The 21005-nt window shown below is 50.3% G+C and overlaps 1 protein-coding gene and 1 long non-coding RNA gene across 19 annotated transcripts in view; one reads left to right on the forward strand and one right to left on the reverse strand.

The window, feature by feature from the left end:
* Nucleotides 1-1088: 1088 nt before the first annotated feature.
* Nucleotides 1089-20320, reverse strand: LOC138445413 (uncharacterized). The gene is made up of 2 exons (XR_011258860.1): nt 20052-20320; nt 1089-2877 (listed from the first exon to the last, which is right to left on the reverse strand). It is a non-coding gene; the product is annotated as an uncharacterized lncRNA (long non-coding RNA).
* The window catches only part of AFDN (afadin, adherens junction formation factor), a 111964-nt gene continuing 110435 nt past the window's right edge, over nt 19477-21005 (forward strand). For 7 of the 18 annotated variants that reach the window (XM_069599354.1, XM_069599366.1, XM_069599358.1 and 4 more), the window contains exon 1: nt 19477-20017. In XM_069599354.1, coding sequence (XP_069455455.1) covers nt 19913-20017 — 105 coding nt within the window. In that variant the 5' untranslated portion in view covers nt 19477-19912. Of the gene's footprint in view, nt 20018-20101; nt 20311-21005 lie in introns of those variants that run through there. The other 11 variants (XM_069599357.1, XM_069599368.1, XM_069599372.1 and 8 more) reach the window with 4 other exon arrangements.

The following is a 21005-nucleotide window of genomic DNA, read 5'->3' on the forward strand; positions in this document are numbered from 1 at the left end:
AGAGAGTGAAGGGAAGTTCAGGACAGAGCGGGCTCAGGATAAAGAGAGAACACTGAAGCTGAGGGGCGCTGCTGCTGTTAGAGAGACCCCCAGGCCCTCCGCGGGACGCAGCACACGGAGGTGGGGCCAGAATGGAGGCGGTGGGGCAGGCGCCCCCTCCCGTGTCCTCTGCGTCCTCACTCGGCTCTCCGCTCCTCCGAGGCGCCCCGTTGCCATCGGGGTGTGTTCCACGGCGCCTCCTTGGGAATCATCAGACTCTGCCCTTCCATTCTGCTGCCTTTGCCACCAAACTTCTTAAAACCTTGCCCTTCCTGACTCGACCTCCACTCTTTCTGTCACACTCCACAGAGCTGAAGTCTGATTCCCAACCTCCCAACTGTTAGGGAAACAAAGCTCCCCAAGCCTGACTCCCTACAGCAGCTGTCCTTGCTGGTCGCCCATGAGTTCCGAAACTGATAAACCTGGGATCAGGGTCCCCCCAGGGACCCCGGCGGCCCTTCCCTGACTCTCCCCGAACGCTTCCCACATCTTCCCGACCAGTGTCCTCGGTGGACTTCCCTTCTTCCTTCTGTCCATAGCGCGGGACCCCCCAGGACTCATCTAGACTTCTGCTCACTCCAGGATCAGTGGAGAAGCTAGAGCCTGTGGAGGCCCCAGCCTGTCAGGAGGCGCCGGCTCCATCCACCGGTTCACTCCCCTTCACCCCCCTTTCTGCAAACTTGGTCCCATTTGCTGTGGGACCGGAGCTGGCCTTCTGCGGTGCAGCACGCCGTGGGGTGGAGGACGGGCAGGCCGGGGACATGGGGACCAGAAAAGGGGGTCGGAAGACGCAGCTAAAGGCGTCCGAAGGGTGATGGGGGCAGGAGGGTGGGGCTGGGGGTCTTCACACCTTTCGAAGAACAAAGAGAGCCTGGGCCGCTCCCGGGGATCCTCTGGTCTGAGCTGGGCCTCTGCGCTGGGGTGTGGGCTGGGGGCGAAGGGTGGGGGTTCAGGACGGAGCCGCGGGGCTATGCTACGCTCCTGAGCACCAGGGTGGCCCCCACTGGGCAGGCACCTCGTCGCTGATCAGGCGACTCCAACCGGGCACCTTCTGCTTCCACGTCTTTATTAGGGGCGCCGCCCACCTGATGCCCAGAGCTGGGAAGTCTGTTTCTTTCTTCTTTTTGTACCGGACTGGCATGCGAGTCCAAGCCGGTGCACTCCCAGCCAGAAGGGTGGCACACCGCTGAGGGCTCAGCCGAGGAGAGTTCTGTGGAGGCACAGACGTGGGCACGGCCACCGAACATGGAGGGAGGGGGGGTGGGGGAGGAGCCCCTCGGTGGAAACGCCCAGAACGAGAGGGGTGCAGCGCTTCCCTCGGGGGGCCAGAGGCGCGGGGCGGGGGTGGCGTGGGATTTCTTCCGGGCTGTGGACAGCGATCTAAAATTGCTGGTGGTCACAGCTGCACGAGTCTGCGAACGGAGCCCTGACCGCCGCGTGGTGTTTACACGGGTGAGCCGCAAGTTTGCCAACTGTAGCTCGACATGCATCTCAATATACAGGGTGGGGTGGGGGATGGAGCTTCCGGACCGCTCGGAACTAAGCAACAAGGGAGGCGGTACCGCCTGTTGGCCCCAGACTGGAGGGCACGGACCAGTGATGCTGGACCCCGAGAGGGCGGCTGTCCCGAGGGCCCCTCGGCAAGAGCCGAGTCCGGAGGGAAGGATAAAGCCACTGCGAGGCGGCAGGAAGTTGGGGAGCAGCGGGGAGAGAGACCCCACCCTCTCTCTGCCCCCCACCCTCCAGCCTGTGCCGTCTGCAGTTCACAGCGGGGCAGGTCACCACACCCCCCCCCACCCCCCCCCCCGGGGCACAGAGCGGGGCAGGGAAGGCTGGCTGAGAGCAGGCAGTCACAGGAATTAGGAACCGCGAAGTCCCTTCCTCCATTGTCCATACGTCACGAGGACCCTCATGAGGCCAGGGCTTGAGCTTCCTAACATCCTGCCTCTAGTCTCTCTACAAGCCAGCCAGGGTAGGGGGCAGTGAGACCCCGAGGACGTGGAGGGGGGCACACGCGTAGAGAACTGAGTGTTGGGAAGACAGGCGCTGTCTGCCCAGCACCTGCATGCGGGGCGGGGTCCGGCTGACCCAGGCTGCCCCGATCTCGGGCGCTTCTGGTCTGTTCTCGCCCAGATGGTGGGTCACGCCGCCATTCTCAGACAACAAAGGCGGCAATCCCCACGCTTCGTGTTGGTGTCGCTCGTGGCCCGGTTGCAGCCAGACCGGCCAGAGATGCGAACACGGCACTCGCAGGCAGAAATGTGTCCCAGAGTAAGAGGGAAACTGAAATCTTCTCTGACAAACAAGCTGCAAATCAGGCTCACGGGTGTATGGTCTGGGGGAGGGGCTCGAAAGGAAACTGCCCAGAAGCACATTACAAAGACGTCCTCCACTGGGACCAAACTCAGCACAATTGGGTGGTTTTTTGATGCTTTCCTTAAACAGAAGTTACGATGAGATGTGTTGACAAAGAAGTGCTGTATCACGTGGTGTAATATTTCATGATTTCTCTGTGAAATTTCTTTACGAGAAGCTCTGGCAAGAATTCTCAAACACTGTGAACTCTTATAGGGCAGTGATCTCACAAACAATCAATATCCAGTATTGGCAGAGGTCCAGCAGGCAAGGGTGCAGTCACAGAAGTTAGGGGGACTCCGCCCTGTCTTCAAATGGAAACTAGAAACAGAGGAAGCCGCCACAGCGCTTGTGAGGCACGACACGGCTCGCCTCGAGTCGCGCTGCGGTGCCTGGCGAGCCCTGGGAGTCAGCTTGTACCTTCATGAGATCCAGCTCTTGTTCTTCTTTTCATGATCTATTTATAGCCTCCTCTTCTGTTTCCTGTCAACAAGAAACACAGGACAAAATTGATGCGTGATGGACATTCTTTGCTTGCATATTTCTTTTTAAAACACACGTGCTGTATCGTACAAGGTGCACATTTTATGGAAAACGTTTAAAATAGGTCCCGACGCCAGATACTCGGGTACCACCAGACAGGGAAAAAGGTTCAGTCTACCCTCGGAGATACTTGAACAGCCGACTTGAGCTTCGAGAAAAACGCTGGAAAATGCACTTCCTTTTCATCTGCCTGTGTGTCCCGGAGGTGTAATTAGGATATGGAACTTGAATCTAATTACGGGTATCAACTGAAACCTAAAAGAAGTAATGATGAGTTGACAAGTATTTATAGTGGAAAAAAAGCTCTTGGTGTCAGAGAGGAAGGGAGCATGACTTTGAGAGACTGGCATTTGCCAGGGTGATCGAGTGCTTCCGCCCATCCTCCCAAAAACCTGAAGGTGAGCATCAGCAATGAGGAACGGGCGAGGCTTCACCCTCCATGGAAGCTGGAGGGTTAGCCTGGCACGGTGCCAGCGAAGCTGGCGGAACACAGGAGCCTCCAAGCTTAGAGTCAAAGGGCCCACTACTCCCAGCTCAACAGGCAGTCTGAGTTCCACGCCTACCTCTGTCCCCCACCCGCAAGTACCATGGGGGTTTGAGTCCCAGGGGACCAACTCCTAGCCCAGGGTCCCCCAGTCTTTTATGATGGGCTGCAAACAACCTGCCCCCGACTCCAGAGGGAGACACTGTTCACTACAAAGGAAAGTCGCTCAGTCATGTCTGACTCTTTGCGACCCCATGGACTGTAGCCTACCAGGCTCCTCCGTCCATGGGACTTTCCAGGCAAGGGTATTGGAGTGGGTTGCTATTTCATTCTCCAGGGGATCTTCCCGATCCAGGGATCGAACCCAGGTCTCCCATATTGCAGGCTGACGGTTTACCATCTGAGCCATCAGGGAAGCGAAAACCTGCCCCTGCCCCTTGAGATTCGAGGGAGGGAGCTGCTCCGTCCCCCTAGGCTGTTTGCTCCGCCTTCATCCTGGGAAAGATGGCTGTGACAAAGATCAGTGCTCCATCAGTGCGAGAACCATGTCACGACGGTGGGCAATCTGCTTCCAGTTATTACAGATACATAAATCAAACACCGCAAGGAGATCCAATCAGCCCATCCTAAAGGAAATCAACCCTGAATAGTCATCGGAAGGACTGACGCTGAAGCTGAAACTCCAGTACTTTGGCCACCTGATGTGAAGAACTAACTCATTGGAAAAGACGCTGATGCTGGGAGAGATTGAGGGCAGGAGGAGAAGGGGACGACACAGGATGAGAGGGCTGGATGGCATCACTCAATGGACATGAGTCTGAGCAAACTCCAGGAGATGGTGATGGAGAGGGAGGCCTGGCATGCTGCAGTCCGTGGGGTCACAAAGTGTAGGACATGACTTAGCAAGTGAACAACAAGAAAAAATTAAACACCGAGGAAGGCGTCCGAGCTGCTCGAGCTCACAGAGCTGGAGTTGAAGCATCAGGATTCCAGTGCAAGTGGGTCTGACTCCTGCGCTCATCTCTACCAGACAGCTGCACAGCACCCTTCCACGTGAGCGAGAAATCGTAATACAAAAAAGGCAGTATACCACAGACGCCAGAACTTCCCTCCTAGCTTCCCGAGTATCTAGATTTTTCAGTGACAGGTCTATTACCGTCAATGCTTTTAAACAGGCCTCACAGCCTGGCACTACCATCCTGTGTTTTTCATATGCAGAACATGAAACACAGAGGGAATACCAGCAGGGGAGTCAGAGCTGTAGCAGAAACAGGGCATATCCTGACAGAGATTGCTTTCAGCTCTGGGACTCCGCCCCCATCTCTGGGACTCCGCCCCCAGCTCTGGACTCTTCAGACCATGCCACTTTCCCCGCTACTGGATGTGGCACCTGAATGTGGGCACATTATGCAATTTTGTTCTTGCAAAGTCAATAATATTACATTAATATTTCTCAATAGCTTGAGCTGGTCTCTAAACAAAATTTCTAAGTCATTATTATGTGTGCATTTCTGCAGGGATTTCTTACCAGACAACACTTTCAAAATATATATTTAAATTTAGAGAGTATAATTCATTTCTAGACACAGAGAAAGATTTTACACAGTTGAAATGTTATGTACTATTTCCAATATTGATTGCTGATTTACTTCTAACATTGTTTGTGCTATATTTGCCCATGAAAAAAAAAGCAGCGAAATTGCAAAATGAAATCTTCTTAAAAAGGATCAGGAAAAAAAAGGAGCCAGATTCTTGCCTAAGCCTAACTACTTCAAGAAGTGAAAACCACACAGGAAACCACTTTGACCAAGAGCACAACATTTAGCAGACATATGACATGACCGGGGTTTCCGATAGGGGAGAATCTTTTTTGCCAGCTTTACTGAGGTATAATTGACATACAATAAACTGCACATATTTAAAGAGTATGCTTTTTTTTTAGTTTTCACATACATACACACCCATAGAAATATCACCACAGTCAAGCTATTGCCTTGTGATCCATTGCAATCTTCATTTCCTCCCCTCCCCAGACGTGTGTGCTGTGAATATTCGAGACTTGAGTAGAATCTTGGCATCTCATAAAACCTCAGGCCTGAATGTTTCCAAATTAAAGCTTCTCAGGTTAGCTGTGAAGTTTCACATTTTTAATTTGCATAGAAAAGCAAGATAAGTTACCCTCTATTTTTAATGAAAGCTTTCAATTTAATGATTACATCATTCAAAATACATTATCCAATTTTAGTTATATTTAATAATTTAGGAAGATTTCTTCATTGACTAAGAATATATTTTAGAAATATTAATTGTACATCATTACCCTGCAACTTTCTTTTCCCCTTTCAACAAAATGAACTAAGGCAAGAATGTTTTATTTATTTATTTTTTTAAAGAATGTTTTAATCTATAAAATTCATTATAAATATTAGCACCTTATGTACAAAACACATTGGGTAGGAATAACTAAGTCTATTATTGTAATGGTTATATTTTGATCATCGTATAGGATTTGTATGGTAACCTTTTTCATTTTAAAACAAAATTGTTCTGCAACATGGACAAACCTTGAAAACATACTAAGTGAAAGAAGCCAGTCACAAAAGACCACATATGGCATGACGCCTTTTAAATGAAACATCGAGAATAGGCATCGACGTGGAGACAGATCAGTGGAGACAGGTCAGTGTTTACTACGGTTGTGGGGGTTGGGCAGGATGAGGACTGACTGCTCACCCGTTTGTGGGAGAAAAGATGCTCTGACATTACTAGTGATGTTTGCACGACCCTGTGAGTGTACGAAAACTCACTGAGATGGACACTCGTAAAGGTGAATTTTATAGCATGTGAGTTATGTCTCAATAAAGTGACTATTTTTTAAAAATTTGCTGAACTTCCTGAAAAATGCCAATAAAACCCACCTTCCACTCTAATAATGTGAGTCTCTTTGATCTCTCAACCCGATACTCAACGTTTCCCATCATTTGTTGTCACTTTACTATATATATTGGAATTCAAACTGCAATCTTGTCTTCTTCAATTAATAATGGTGTGCAGAAATTTATAATTTAAAATTGCTTCTTGAAAAAAATTTTGTTATTAAAAAGAATCCATTTCCAGAATCCCAGTGGAAACAGAAGGACTCAACCATAGAAAATCCTCTAATAAACTGCTATTTATGCTTTAAAAGACACTAATGATACTCAAGCTTCTCATGAGAAATACTGAAACCACACAGTACCTGGTACTGTTGAGTTAGAAATGTATGTATTCCTGACCTCTCTGCTAGCCTAGTGAAAAAGTCATGGTCTCAGGACGTATTAACACATAAGGAGAATTTACTGTCCAAACAACAAACTCCTTCCATCTAATCTAAAACTTCCTTCCACCTTTCCTGGTGGCTCAGATGGTAAAGCTTCTGCCTGCATGTGGGAGACCCAGGTTCAATCTCTGGGTCAGGAAGATCTCTTGGAGAAGGAAATGGCAACCTACCCCAATATTCTTGCCTGGAGAATCCCACGGATGGAAGAGCCTGGCAGAAGGAGCCTGGCATGGGGTCACGAAGAGTTGGACACGACTGAGCGACTTCACTGATGAAGGTGAAAGAGGAGAGTGAAAAAGCTGGCTTAAAGCTCAACATTCAGAAAACGAAGATCATGGCATCCGGTCCCATCACTTCACGGCAAATAGATGGGGAAACAATGGAAACAGTGACAGACTTCATTTTCTTGGGCTCCAAAATCACTGCAGATGGTGATTGTAGCCATGAAATTAAAAGATGCTTGCTCCTTGGAAGAAAAGCTATGACAAAGCTAGACAGCACATTAAAAAGCAGAGACATAACTTTGCCAACAAAGGTCTGTATAGTCAAAGCTATGGTTTTTCCAATAGTCATGTATGGATGTGAGAGTTGGACTATAAAGAAAGCTGAGCGCCGAAGAATTGATGCTTTTGAACTGTGGTGTTGGAGAAGACTCTTGAGAGTCCCTTGGACTGCAAGGAGATCCAACCAATCCATTCTGAAGGAGATCAGCCCTGGGTGTTCATTGGAAGGACTGACGCTGAAGCTGAAACTCCAATAATTTGGGCACCTGATGCAAGGAATTAACTCACTGGAAAAGCCCCTGATGCTGGGAAAGATTGAAGGCAGGAGGAGAAGGGGACGACAGAGGATGAGATGGTTGGATGGCATCACCGACTCAACAGACATGAGTTTGAGTAAACTCCGAGAGTTGGTGATGGACAGGGAGGCCTGGTGTGCTACAGTCCATGGGGTCGCAAAGAGTCGGACACGACTGAGGAACTGAGCAACAACTATCTAAAATGTGAGTTACTCTATATTTGTTCATTCTATCCTTGATATTTCAGTATGCATTAAACAAACCAGAAAAAAAGGAAAACCCTTGAAACCAAAAATTGTCCCACATTTCAAAGCAGTTAGATACTCACTCAGGTCAAAGGTAATTGTAGACATTATATTAACAACTAAACTTTTTCAGTCTATGATTTTGAACTTTTCTGATACATAATTGGCTTTTTAAAATTGATTTTTTATAGATTTATATAAAAATCAATCTAAAAATTCTTTAGAAATATAAGAATAGTATTGTGTAATAATGCTATCAAATTATTTATAGCGACCGTTTGCCTTGTTAACTACCTTAAAAAATAAATATCTGTGCCTTATTTAGAAGAAATCAAACTGGTAAAATTACTGGGTAGAAAAATTTATCTGTTCAGTCTTGTAATTATTCTATAAATTGCAGAAAAATAAAAATAAAATCTTACCCTCTGGGATTAGTTTAGGGTTGTGCATTTCCTATACCAAGAAGAGAAAACAATGTCGGTGGAAAGGTTCTCCGTCTAGGGAGCCCTGCGTCGGTGTCACCGCAGAAGTGCAGTTCATTTATCCGTCACGCTTCAGAGGCATCGTGTCAAATATTCAGACTAGAAAACTGGCTTTCAGAAAACAGTCCGGGGGACTTCCCTGGCGGTCAGGTGATTAGAACTTCACCTTCCAGCGCAGGGGGTGCAGGTTCCATCCCTGGTTGGGAAGCTGAGACCCCACATGACTCAAGGTCCAAAAAACAGAAACCATGTATTGATGCAGAACTAGCGAGAGTATACACTGTTACATGAAAACCACACGGGGCAGAACAGGGGATATGGAGTCACACAGAGTCAGACACGACTGAAGTGACTTAGTAGCAGTAGAGAACGCAATTTAATCATATGCGCACAAACACCCTCGAAGTACAAAGGAAACGAATAAAAAAATAGTTTACTTACATGAAATGGGGGTCAGATGTGGAAAAGAGAAATAAGACAACTTACAATACCTTTGTAAATAGTTTTGATTTTTGGTCCACATCAATGTATAAGCAAGTAACAATCTTTTTAAATGAATAAAACTATTGTCCCTTTTGACTATTAAAAAAACAAAACATGAAACAGAGGTAATAGTGTAACAGACTCAATAAAGACTTTAAAAAGGTCCACGGGTCAAAAAGAAACTTTGAAAAGAAAGAGGCTTCGGGGGCATTAGTAGCCAAGGGCAGTTTGACATTCAGAGAGGGTCACCCCAGGTTATGTCCACAAACTGAGCAACGGAGCTCAGGAGAAGGGGCCCCGAAGCCTGGTGGGTTGGGGATCGCTTCTGGTGGGAGGGGCACGTCCACCTGTGACTCGAAGTCGACAACTGTTCTGCAGACAGGCCAGGCTGTGCCCTGGTAATAAGGGCCCTAAACTGCCGTGTTCAAACCCACCGTGGGGCTCAGGAACCCTGCAGGGTCAGCTGGGGCTCAGACGGCCGCTTGGCTTTATGGAGCCTTCATTCCCACGTGGACTAAGTCACTGCAGGGCAAACAGGGCTGGACGGTCAGTCACGGGCCCCTCCTCCCAGAAGAGACACACTTTACACCGTTTCACTGTGAGCTGCCTGACCTCACACATGTAAGGTGACGTTCTGCGTGTTTGAGAGAGGAAAACAGAAGCCAGTCCTCGGTGCTAAGGTCTAAGGGGGTCGGTGAGGGTCCCCAGCGGTGGGTCTGAAGGGGGCCTTCCCCTGGAGGGATGAGTGAAGCTGGCAGGTATGGGGCAGAGGGCGTTTGTAAGATGGAGTCAGGGACAACCTGCCTGGAACGCACACGTGAGACAGTAGGAACTGAGCTAAAAAAAGGAACTGGGCTGGGTCAACTTGGATGACTTGGTTTTACTGGTGCGGACAGAGATATGATCAGAGCAGTGTGTTGGGAAGATGGAGACGGTCTGGCCTGGGGAAAGGGTGTGTGAAGGACCTGTCAGATGGGGAGAATTATAACCAGAGCTGTAAGGCTGGGAGCCCGGTAGGGAAGAGCAGAAGGCAGGCAGGGCCCTGAGGCCAGAGGGACACGCCCCTGAGGCCAGAGGGACACGCCCCCCGAGCCAGAGGGACACGCCCCTGAGGCCAGAGGGACACGCCCCTGAGCCAGGCTTTCCCAGGAGGCCTGTGCCGGGTGGTGGGGGGTGGGCAGCGAGGCACCCCGAATCCCGCACGTGGAGCCCAGCTGGAAAGGTGGCTGAGGGACTCAGGAGAGGGTGAGCACACACTTGCTCTCCCCCACGTCTAGGATGCAGAGCTTAGACATGTACGGTATATTCCGACTGCAGTGTTGCAGTGCAAAAATCCCAGGGAACCACTGCCCAAACAAGGACAATACAGTCAGCTCTCACACATGCTGTGTTTGAAACCCTCCCAAGGCTTGCTTCAATACTCTGCAAACGGAACTGCTAATGTAGTGTCTTTTAATAATTCAATTTGCATACAGTTAAAATTTAATGATTTTTTTTTTCTCCACACACATAAGCATGAATACTTCTGTACTGTTTCACTTCCATCCAAGTCTGTTTAAAAAAACATTTAGTTTTTCCCTAGACTTTCCTTCTCTTCGTGTACCTTTTTAACACCCTGCAGGACCAACATTCATTCAGTGGCCTTCCCAGGTGGCTCCGTGGGTAAAGAGTCTGCAGTGCAGGAGATGCAAATTCCATCCCCAGGTGGGGAAGATCCCCTGGAGAAGGAAATGGCAACCCCCTCCAGTAGTCTTGCCTAGAGAGTCCCATGGACAGGGGAGCCTGGTGGGTTACAGTCCATGGGGTCCCAAAGAGTGGACGGGACTGAACACTCACATGCCAGCGTTCAAAAGTAAAACGAAGATGTTCCTACAGCCATAGGCACTTGGAGAACGCATTCTCATGCTTACCTTTAACTTAAAGCTTGTGATCAGCTCTGTCAGACGGGTTGTTGGGGTCACTGCCATCATGAAGTTTACTGTTCACTGAGGAAACTGCGCCTCAGGAGAGCTACCAGGACCCTGTCTGCTATCCAATGACTTGGAGATGGACCTCACACTTGAGGGCTTGACTTTCCCCAACAACCTTCTCATTCTAGCACCTCTGATCACAGGCATAAAACCGTTTCCAGGCCAGTTCAGTGATACAAGGGAGCCGGCTTCACCCAGGAGAAGGAAGAGGCGTCACTGCAGCTGTGTGACATTGGGAAAGTCACAGTCTCAAGGTCAGAAAGGACCTCAGTGGTCCCCTGAGCCAGTGATGATCTGACCTGACTCTCAGAAGCGTGTACTAGCCCTGCATTTTGATTCTGCGTCTGGAATCAGGCAGAGGAAACAACGGTTTCAGAAGTCCTCTGAGATGTGAACACTGAGTTGATAGCTGATGACTTTAAGGAATGACTGTCCAGTTTCACAGTATGACAATAATATTAGGGGAATATGTATTTTAATTACTTTGGCAACAAAGGTCAGTCTAGTCAAAGCTATGGTTTTTCTAGTAGTCATGTTTGGAGGTGAGAGTTGGACCATAAAGAAGGCTGAGCACAGAAGAATTGATGCTTTTGAACTGTGGTGTTAGAGAAGACTCTTGAGAGTCCCTTGGACTGCAAGGAGATCCAACCGGTCCATCCTAAAGGAGATCAGTCCTGAGTGTTCATTGGAAGGACTGATGCTGAAGCTGAAACTGCAGTACTTTGGCCACCTGATGCGAAGAGCTGACTCACTGGAAAAGACCCTGATGCTGGGAAAGATTGAAGGTTCGAGGAGAAGGGGATGACAGAAGATGAGATGGTTGGACGGCATCACCGACTCGATGGACATGAGTTTGAGCAAGCTCCAGGAGATGGTGATGGACAGGGAGGCCTGGCGTGAGGTTGCAAAGAGTCGGACATGACTGAGTGACTGAACTGATGTATTTTAATATTTAATAGTCCTTGTCTTCTAAGATATTAATACATCTAAGATAGTAATGAATCAGTACGTCTAGTTTTCTGGTTTATTTTTTGGTTCTTGTTTTGAAATCATCTGGGGATGAGGGAAGAGGGCAGAGGGTCCATGAAGCAGGCTTGTGGTAATCGCTGGAGCTGGGTCACGGGGACGGGAGAAGAGCGCCTTCTTACGACTCCGGTGTGTCTCACTGAAGCTTCTGTAAGAAGCAGCTGAAAAACAAAGCTTCCCAGCAAACGCTTTGGTGATGATGCAGCTCCAAAGACAGCTCTCTCTGTGACTTGGACGGTGTGCAACAGCTCCGTCTTAGCGGGGCCGCTGCAGACATGCACCCACACGCCTGAGTGAGGAACTGGAAACGGCGTGACCGCAGAGCGCGTGCAGAACGCAGAGGAGGGGCCGGTGGCCAGCAGCGCGAGTCCTCAGGGGCGGTTTGCTCCCCCAAACCCGGGACCTGTCGTCTGGGTCGTCTTTGATCCTGCCCTTTTCCCTCTGCTTCTAGTCCGTTTCCACCTTGACCTTTGCCCTGTAGCTCCACTGCTTTGTACCTGCTCCCTGTCTGAAACTCTTCTAACCTGGAGGCTCATTTTCCCCATTCTGGAAACTCCCCAGTGTTTCCGGCTGCTCTGCGTTTCCTCTGTCCCCTGGGGTGCTGGTGAGACTGAACTCCACCGGCCAACCCGAGGCTCACGGACGCTTACATTTAGGAGCCTCTTTCTTCCCATTCTGCTTTCCAGACCTGCTTCCCAGCACTTGTCTTCCTCCTTTGGTGGTTTTTTACGGCAACGCCCACATGGACGGTTTCTAGAATCTGTTTGGTTCTTTATAAATACGTTGCTTTCTTTCTTTGCGTTCTTTGTGGATGTTACTTCATCATATATTCCCTTAAGTTTCGCAGATATTGGGACTTCCCTGGTGGCCCAGCGGCTGAGACTCCAAGCTCCCGGGGCAGGGGCCGTGGGTTCAATCCCAATCCCCCAGGACAAAACTAAGACCTGGTTCAGCCAAGTAAATAAACAATTTTTTTAAAAAAGGTTCCCAAACACTTAAAACTTTTTCTAGAATGTTCTACTTTTCCTAGAGTGAGCTCATCTTTAGATTGCTGCTTCTGATGGTCCTTTAGCAGCTGGTCTACACGTGGGCCTTGGCATGTTGGGTCGGTCGGCTCACCCCAGGTCGGGGGCCATCTCCCTTGGTCTCTTGGCGCCTCTCCGCTCACCCCTCTCTCTGGCCTTGCCCTGGCCCACACAGGGCGCTCCTCCTGGAGTGCGTTCCTCCTCCTGGAGTGCGTTCCGGACGGGAGGTCTCCCAGAGGCAGCCACTGCAGGGCTCAGCTTGGTTCTAGGCCGGAGGATGTGTCAAGGCTCCTCTCCTCCCGGGGCGTGCTCTGGAGTCCCCGACTTGACTGGAGCCCAGCTCCTGGCAGATCCACTTCCTCAGGCCCCCAGGTCCAGCAGGTAGGTTCCTCAGGCCCCTCTCACAGCTGTGCACCTCTGTCCAGACGCTGATCTGCAATGATGCCCACGTGGTCTCAAGTGAGCTCTAAACTTACCTTTTCTCTTTATTTTTCACCCATCACTCGTGTATAATCAGAGTTGGAGTCTCTGAGCATAGACCTGTAACACCATCACAACAGAAGCTGACCCAAGCCTTCCACTTCTCGGAATCTCTGCAAACGTCCGCAGAGCCTCGCTTAAGTTGTGCTGCACAAGCAAACACCTGTGATTCGGGGTTTCTGGTTTCCAGAGACGCTGGTGGGTGAGGAAGAGCTTCCCGGCGTCCGTGGACAGAGGAACCTGGCAGGCTACAGGCTACTTTCTGCCTCGGTTTATCTTATTTTTGCTGCTGTGTTTGTACTGTGCTCAGCTGCTAAGTAGTGTCTGACTCCCTGCAACCCCATGGAGTGCAGCCCGTCAGGCCCCTCTGTCTATGGGGATTTTCCAGGTGAGCACACTGCAGTGGGTTGCCATGCCCTCCTCCAGGGGAATCTTCCCAACCCAGGGATTGAACTCAGGTCTCCTGCATAGCAGGCAGATTCTTGACCTTCTGAGCCACCAGGGAAGCTGCTAAAGCCTTAATAATATGCATTCCCTTCATTTGGTATGCTTCTATTTGTTGAAATACAATTTAATGGGAGTTTGCATTTTAAAATGTTTTCCAACAATTAAAAAAAAAAGCCAAAGAGACCGATGGAATAAGAGAAAATATTTGCAAATGATATGACAGGCAAGGGCTGACTCTTCAAAATATACAAACAGCTCATCCCACTCAACCGAAAAACCAAACTCAATTGAAAAATGGGCAGAAGACCTTAATGGACATTTCTCCAAAGAAAACATGTAGATGGCCAGCAGGCACATGAAAAGATGCTCAACATCACTAATTATTAGAGAAATGCAAACTAAAACTACAAGGAGGTACCATCTCACACCAGCCTGAATGGCCATCACCAAAAAGTCTACAAATAACAAGTGCTGGAGAGGGTGTGGAGGAAAGGGCACCGTCCTACACTGCTGAGGGGGATGAAAGCTGGTGCAGCCACTGGGGAAAACAGTATGGAGGGTCCTCAGAAAACGCGAGTTACCATCCGATCCAGCAACCCCACCCCTGGGGATATGCCCAGAGAAAACTATGATTCAAAGAGATGCACGCACTCGTATGTTCACAGCAGCACGGCTCTCAACAGCCAAGACACGGAGACAATCTAAATGCCCATCGACAGGTGAATGGATAAAAGAGGCAGTGCCTACACACACGGACTGCTACTCAGACCCGAAAAGAACGAAGTGACGCCATTCGCAGCGACATGGCGCAGCGAGAGATGTCAGACCGAGAGAAGAAGAGGACAGACCCCACGTGGCACCACTAACACGCAACAGCGTATCTGTAGCTTAGTCGCTCAGTCATGTCAGACTCTTCGGCGACCCCACGGACTGGAGCCCGCCAGGCTCCTCTGTCCATGCAGATTCTCCAGGCAAGTACACTGCAGTGGGTTGCCGTGCCCTCCTCCAGGGGAATCTTCCCCACTCAAGGATCGAACCTGTATCTCCTGTGTCTCCTGCACCACAGGCGGATTCCTTACTGCTAAGCCACGGACGAAGCCCAGGGAAGTATATCCAGGGAAACTTCAATAAAAAATAACAAACAAATGTATGTTTTCCAGAAAAATCATACATATTCCATATCTCAGCATATATCATACAATTATATATAACATATGAAAGTTTATATATTTATATCCATAAGTATTATATATATGTGTGTGTATATGTATGCAATATATAAATACCTGCTTTCTAGCAGAACACGGCATGAGACACAGAGAGTAACTGTTAATGTTTCTGCACCATTTGCCTTCTTAGGTCTAAGTCACCGGTCTTTCTCCTGACACTCTGGATCTTCTGGAGCCTGAGGGCTCTCACTTTCAGCTCATCACAGAACCTGGTTTCCATAAGGTCTCCTACATTTTCTTTTGCTTTGTTGTATCAGTGACAGTCAGGTGACAGACGCCTACAGAAGCTGCTCAGGCGCTCAAGAGCTCAATTTTAGGAATGAGGCATTCTCCTCATCCAGCTCCACCGTTTGGGACTGTGGTCACGAGAATAGGGAAAAGCTGATGGAAAGCTTCCCAGACCTCCAGGCTCAGGACCCTGCCTCGTGAAGGCCCCTTGCTCAGGTGCTGGCCCGGGGGAGCTGGCCGGCAGCTGTGGACGCTGTGTTTGCGGCCCACAGCGTGCCACACTCGGCAGTCCGGCTGAGGGTCCGCCACCCTCCGTGTGCAGAGCTCTGTGCTGCACTCAGCGCTGGGAGAGGGCGCAGAGTCAGGAACTGCAAGACAGGCCTGGTCACGGGGGCAACCGCACGGCATCACTCCGTAGCACATCAGGAGGGGGAGCGAGCAGTGTCCACGCGGTAAATTCTCCGTCTACCCAACACACATCGAAAAGATACACATAGACACTCAGACACACACACACAGACATAATCTAACATACACTCAGACACAGACACACACACACACACGGGCCATTTTCTTTACACTCAGTGTAAATATCTTATTTATCTGTTTTAGATAAATAGATGTTTTTTTTCCAGCATTATCTTTAGTTTATAAAATGCTAGAGAACAGTTAGTAACATATATATGTATATATACATATTTTTAAATAAGTAAGGTTAAATTCTCTTTTTAGGGGCTTTTTATGGCTCTGCTTTCTTTGAAATCTACGTAATCTAAAATTTAACTAAATATCAGGAACATTGGCATATAATGAAGAGAGTATAAAGTATATTTCTTTCAAGTGTAAGTATATATTTCTCCATTTACCCAGTAAAGTTAACACATAGGCTACTTTTATTTCTTGAGACCTAATCCTCTGGAATTTTTTTTCTTTTTAAAACTGAATTAACCACACTGACCTTCCTAGCCATGGGTTAGGCAAAGGAAGTTTGATTACTTAACTTTTAGATTAGCAAACTAAATTAACTTTCACTTACTTTAGCCTACTGAGGAAGGTGGTCTACCCTAGAAATTCTCCTATTTGAACCTTTATTATACCCCTTTACTTTTCGTTTAAAGATGATCCTCTGAATTGATATATACAAGAAAAAGCTTATACGATGCTTAGTACGATTACAGGATGAAATATTTTAAATTTGGTTAATTTACTGAAATACGAAATCTATCGGTGGCTAGAAAATGACCCATAGGTCACTAAATATAGTTGATATAGTTATACATAGTTAATATATTTGTATCATTTTTTTTCTTCTGAGGTGGATTAAGCTCCTGATCTTCTCCCTGGCATTTTCTATTTTCCAGAGCCTGTGAAAACTGGGGCAGGAATAAATTCATTTCGTTTGGTTGGTCTCAGAACATGGTTTTCATAATGCTTCAAAAAATACTTCTAAATGTTCAAAGCTTAACCAGAAATTTAAAATTATCATTATTTATTTGTCCTTATATAAGATATGACATTGCAAGGTTTTATGTAATTTGTTTTACAGATATTTAGAATTATTGGTAGGTCAGTGTTGACTTAAACTGGAGCTCTTAATTTTCTTAAAATGTAGCTAAAAATAATACTTAAAAAGGAAACCAAAAGGTAAATATGTAAATTGGAAAATTAATTTTAAAAAATAGACTCAGATTAAAAAATCTTTTCACCCTCATCCAGTGCAGAGTTGTTTGCCTTCAGTCTGGGCTCTCATTCCATACCTCAGTTCTTACCTACATGGCAGGATTAATTATAAACCCCACACGACTTAATTTTCATATAGCATCTCTTGAATAGCACTCACATATGATTTCCAAAATGTATCAGAATTCAGCAGTGCAACGAGAACAGAGGATGGATGGCATGCCTACTTATTATTCTTATAATGTGGCATCAAAATCAACATATGGCTCAGCACATTTTCTTGGGCCTTGAATAATAACAGCCAGTAGAAGAATTTGTTACCTTTAAGTTTTCACCCTAAATAGATAGGGATCTTCATGATTTAAGAACTTCCCTGTAGCTCAAACGGTAAAGAATCTGCCTGCAATGCAGGAGACCAGGGTTCAGTCCCTGGTTCAGGAAGATCCCCTGGAGAAGGAAACGACAACCCACTCCAGCATTCTTGCCTGGAAGAGCCCACGGACGGAGACCAACAGGCTATCGTCCATGGGGCTGCAAAGAGTCTGACACGACTGAGTGACTCACACACACACACACACACACACACACACACACACACACACACTATTTAAGAATCATAGGTATTCTATGGGTTTTACCTCGCTTTCAAACCTTTGTTAAGAAACTCTCATTGGCTGGGCCCACACACGCCCACACGCACACACACACACACACACACGCACACACACAATTTAAGAATCATAGGTACTCTGTGAGTTTCACCTTGCTTTTAAACCTTTGTCAAGAAGCTCACATTGGTTGGGCCCGCCTATGAATGGTACGGGTTTACGCGGTGGCTCAGACAGTAAAGAAGTCTCCTGCCAAAGCAGAAAATGCGGGTTTGATCCCTGGGTCAGGAAGATCCCCTGGAGAAGGAAATGGCAACCCACTCCAGTATTCTTGCCTGGAGAATTACATGGACAGAGGAGCTATATGCTCATACACTCATAACACCAATGGGGATTTTTAATGAGTCAAAAAATGGTAATAATGAGCTTTGATTCAGAGCCTTCTCTGCATCAAACTGTATGCATTTCATGTATGCTTTATATTTTTATTACAAAAACAACACTGCAGGGAGCTCATTTTTATTTTCCAGCAATACTAAATTTACCACGTGTACTTATTTCAGACATCAGCAACCTAACTGCCAGCTTTGCAAACGCATTTATTTTTTTCTCTAACAGCCAAGTGATCCTTGCTAACAGCATCGTCAGGAATAAAGCTCTTACTGTTAGAATTCAGCTGACAATATAGCTGATGACCCACATGGCATGCGTGCAACCTAGCTGGACAGCTCTGAACTGGATGGATACTGTGATGTTCACCACAACAAACAAACAAAAAAACAAAATCTCAAAACAGAAAACGACTTGAGTCTATCAAGAAGCACAGGAACTAACAGGCATAAAGGAGCAGAATGTCGGAACAGGGATGTGCTGTTTATACGCATATGCTTTCCTGCAAGTCACCACAGTTTAATTTCGAGAAAGGAGGCCAGAGATGTATTGAAGAATTCATCCCCCCGTGGCACTGGTTCAACACCGCAGGCTTCTCTGCTGAAAAGCCTCCTTATGAAGCTGAACTGTACCAGTGCTGCAGAAAAGAGGGCTGAAGACAAAACCCAGCAGGGATGATAGAATTCTCATCTTTCCCAGAAAAGAAGAAATCCAATTGGTGGAGAGGAGAACCGTCTCCACGCTGCAAAAGACAAAGTAATGGCACAAATAAAAAGGCTGTGTCAAACGCGGCTCGCTGTTTTCATCACTTGGCGCGGTATTTCAGAGAGGAGGGCTTTTTGTTCCCACACATCACAGATAAGGCAGGAGGCTGGTTTTACCTGGCCGAGCGCAGCACAGAGATCTGTCTGCTGACAGGTGTTCTGCAGCCAGTTTTTTTTTTTTTTTAAGGGGGGGGCACGAGGAAGAGGCAATTAAAAAACCCCTAATGAAATAAACATTCCTAAAATGGACAAAACTTGCTACTGAAATGAATGTGGGGTCTGCGCGGACACCGGGAGCCTGAGAGGCGCCCGCGCAGTGGACAGGCAGCATCCCCCCGCGGGGGCACCTCGGGGGACCCCCCGCCCCGTAACTGGAAGCCTGTGCTAGGAGAGGACGGGTTTTCCGGTCCACACGTGACCCGGACACAGCGGGACAAACACGGACGAGGGGGCCCAGCCCCGGGCGGGGCGGACAGGGTCACCCCGGAGCTGGCCTGGTCGGGCGCTGCGGGGCCCGTGTGGTCAGCGCGCAGAGGGGCTCCGCGCGTCCTGGCCACGGGGCCTCGACAGCCCAGCACGTCTGGCCGAACCCGGCCCGCCCGGAGGACCCGGTACCGTCCATCCGAACTCCACCCACGAGCCCGACCCCGAGGCCGGCCGACCCAACACATCAGCATATGGACCCAGCCAGCCCGTCTGAACCCAGTACCGTTCGAACCCGGCCCCCCGATCGGACCTGGTACTGTCCCTCCGAACCCCGCCCACCCACAACCCCGGTCGGACCTGCTACCGCCGGTCCAAACCCGGTACCGTCTGAACCCGGCCCGCCCATCTGACACGGGACCGTCGGTCCGAAGCCGGTACCACCTAAACCCGGCCCGCCCGTCTGAATCCGGGACCCGCCTCCGCACCCGGCACGGTCCGCCCCCGGCGCGGCGGTCGGACTCGGCCGCCCGCCGGGACCAGCCCCGCCCGGCGCGCGCGCAGCAGCAGCACCTCGCGGAGGCCGGCGGCGCGGGCGGGCGGGGCGGCGCGGGCGGGGGCGCGCACGGCGGGCGGGGCGGCGCGGGGCGGGCGCTCGGGGCGCACTCACACCGGCCGGCGGCGGACGCGGGGCCGGCGGACGCGGCCGAGCAGCCGGCGGAGCCGAGAGCCGAGGCGGCCGGGCCGGGGCGCGGGGCGCGCGGCGGGGCGCAGGGCGCGCGGAGCCGGGAGCGCGGGGCGCCGGCCGGCGGGACCGAGGCGGACAGGCGGCGAGCCGGGCCCGCCGACCCCGGCGCGCGGCCCCTCGGCCGAGCCGACCCCGCGGCCGGAGGATGTCGGCGGGCGGCCGCGACGAGGAGCGGCGGAAGCTGGCCGACATCATCCAGCACTGGAACGCCAACCGGCTGGACCTGTTCGAGATCAGCCAGCCCACCGAGGTGCGGGCCGCGGGCGCGGGCGGGGCGCGCTCACCTGCGCGGGGCGGGGGCGCCCGGGCCGGGGGGCGCGGGGCGGGGGCGCGGGGCGCGGCGGGGACGCGGCTGGCGGGGCCCCCGCCCGGAGGACCTTTGTCCCCGGGGCGCGCGGGCGTGTGGCCGGCCGCGGGGCTCGGCGCCGGGCGCGCACAGCCAATGTCGGGGAAGTTGTTCCGACCGTGCGGCCCCGCTGATAACGCGGCCCGGAATTGAACTCCGCGGAGAGGCGGTCCCTCCCATTCGCTGCCGGCGCTCAGGTGGACGGGCGGGCGCCCCTCCCCGCGCCGGCCGTGCGCGCGGCCGCGGGCCCGGGGGGAGGGGAGGGGGCTGGGCGGGGGAGGGGCGGGGGGAGGGCGAGGGTCCGGAGGGGGAGGGGGTCGAGAGGGGGAGGGGAGGGGGGTCGAGAGGGGGAGGGGCGGGGGCCGGGGCGATCGGGTCGGGAGGGGGCCTTGGGGAGGGGCGGGGGGCGCAGGGCGGGGCGCGCATGGTGGCTCCGGGCCTGGCTTGGGGGTAGCCCGCCCTGGGTGTGCGCCTGGGAAAGGAGGAAATCTCGCTTGCCTTCGGCCTGGGACAATGGTAGTTGTTCGTGGCAGAGCGGCTGAAAGAATTCCCAACAGTTTTCTGTTTTTTAAATAGGTCTCCTCCCCGTGCGTTGGTCTGGGAGAGGTGTGGGAGGGCCTTGGAGGGGAGGGCTCGGGAAGGGACCCTGAGAGCCCATCCTCCAGCCGCGAGAGAGACACCTTACCCGGGACTCGTGTTCTCTTAGGGAATGATTTTACCAGCATCTATTTCTGATTTGTCCCAGTAGGTAATTACAAGTTAATACTGTTTACTGAAATGCCGTCTTTAGGGCCCCAATCCTGTTGGACGAATTTGAACATTGTCATGAAATTGAATCCCTTATCGTTAAACCCCAGTTTATAGTTTTAAGCAAACTTGACTTTTAGCGTCC

This window comes from Ovis canadensis, chromosome 8 (assembly GCF_042477335.2).
Source record: "Ovis canadensis isolate MfBH-ARS-UI-01 breed Bighorn chromosome 8, ARS-UI_OviCan_v2, whole genome shotgun sequence".
Taxonomy (NCBI): domain Eukaryota; kingdom Metazoa; phylum Chordata; class Mammalia; order Artiodactyla; family Bovidae; genus Ovis; species Ovis canadensis.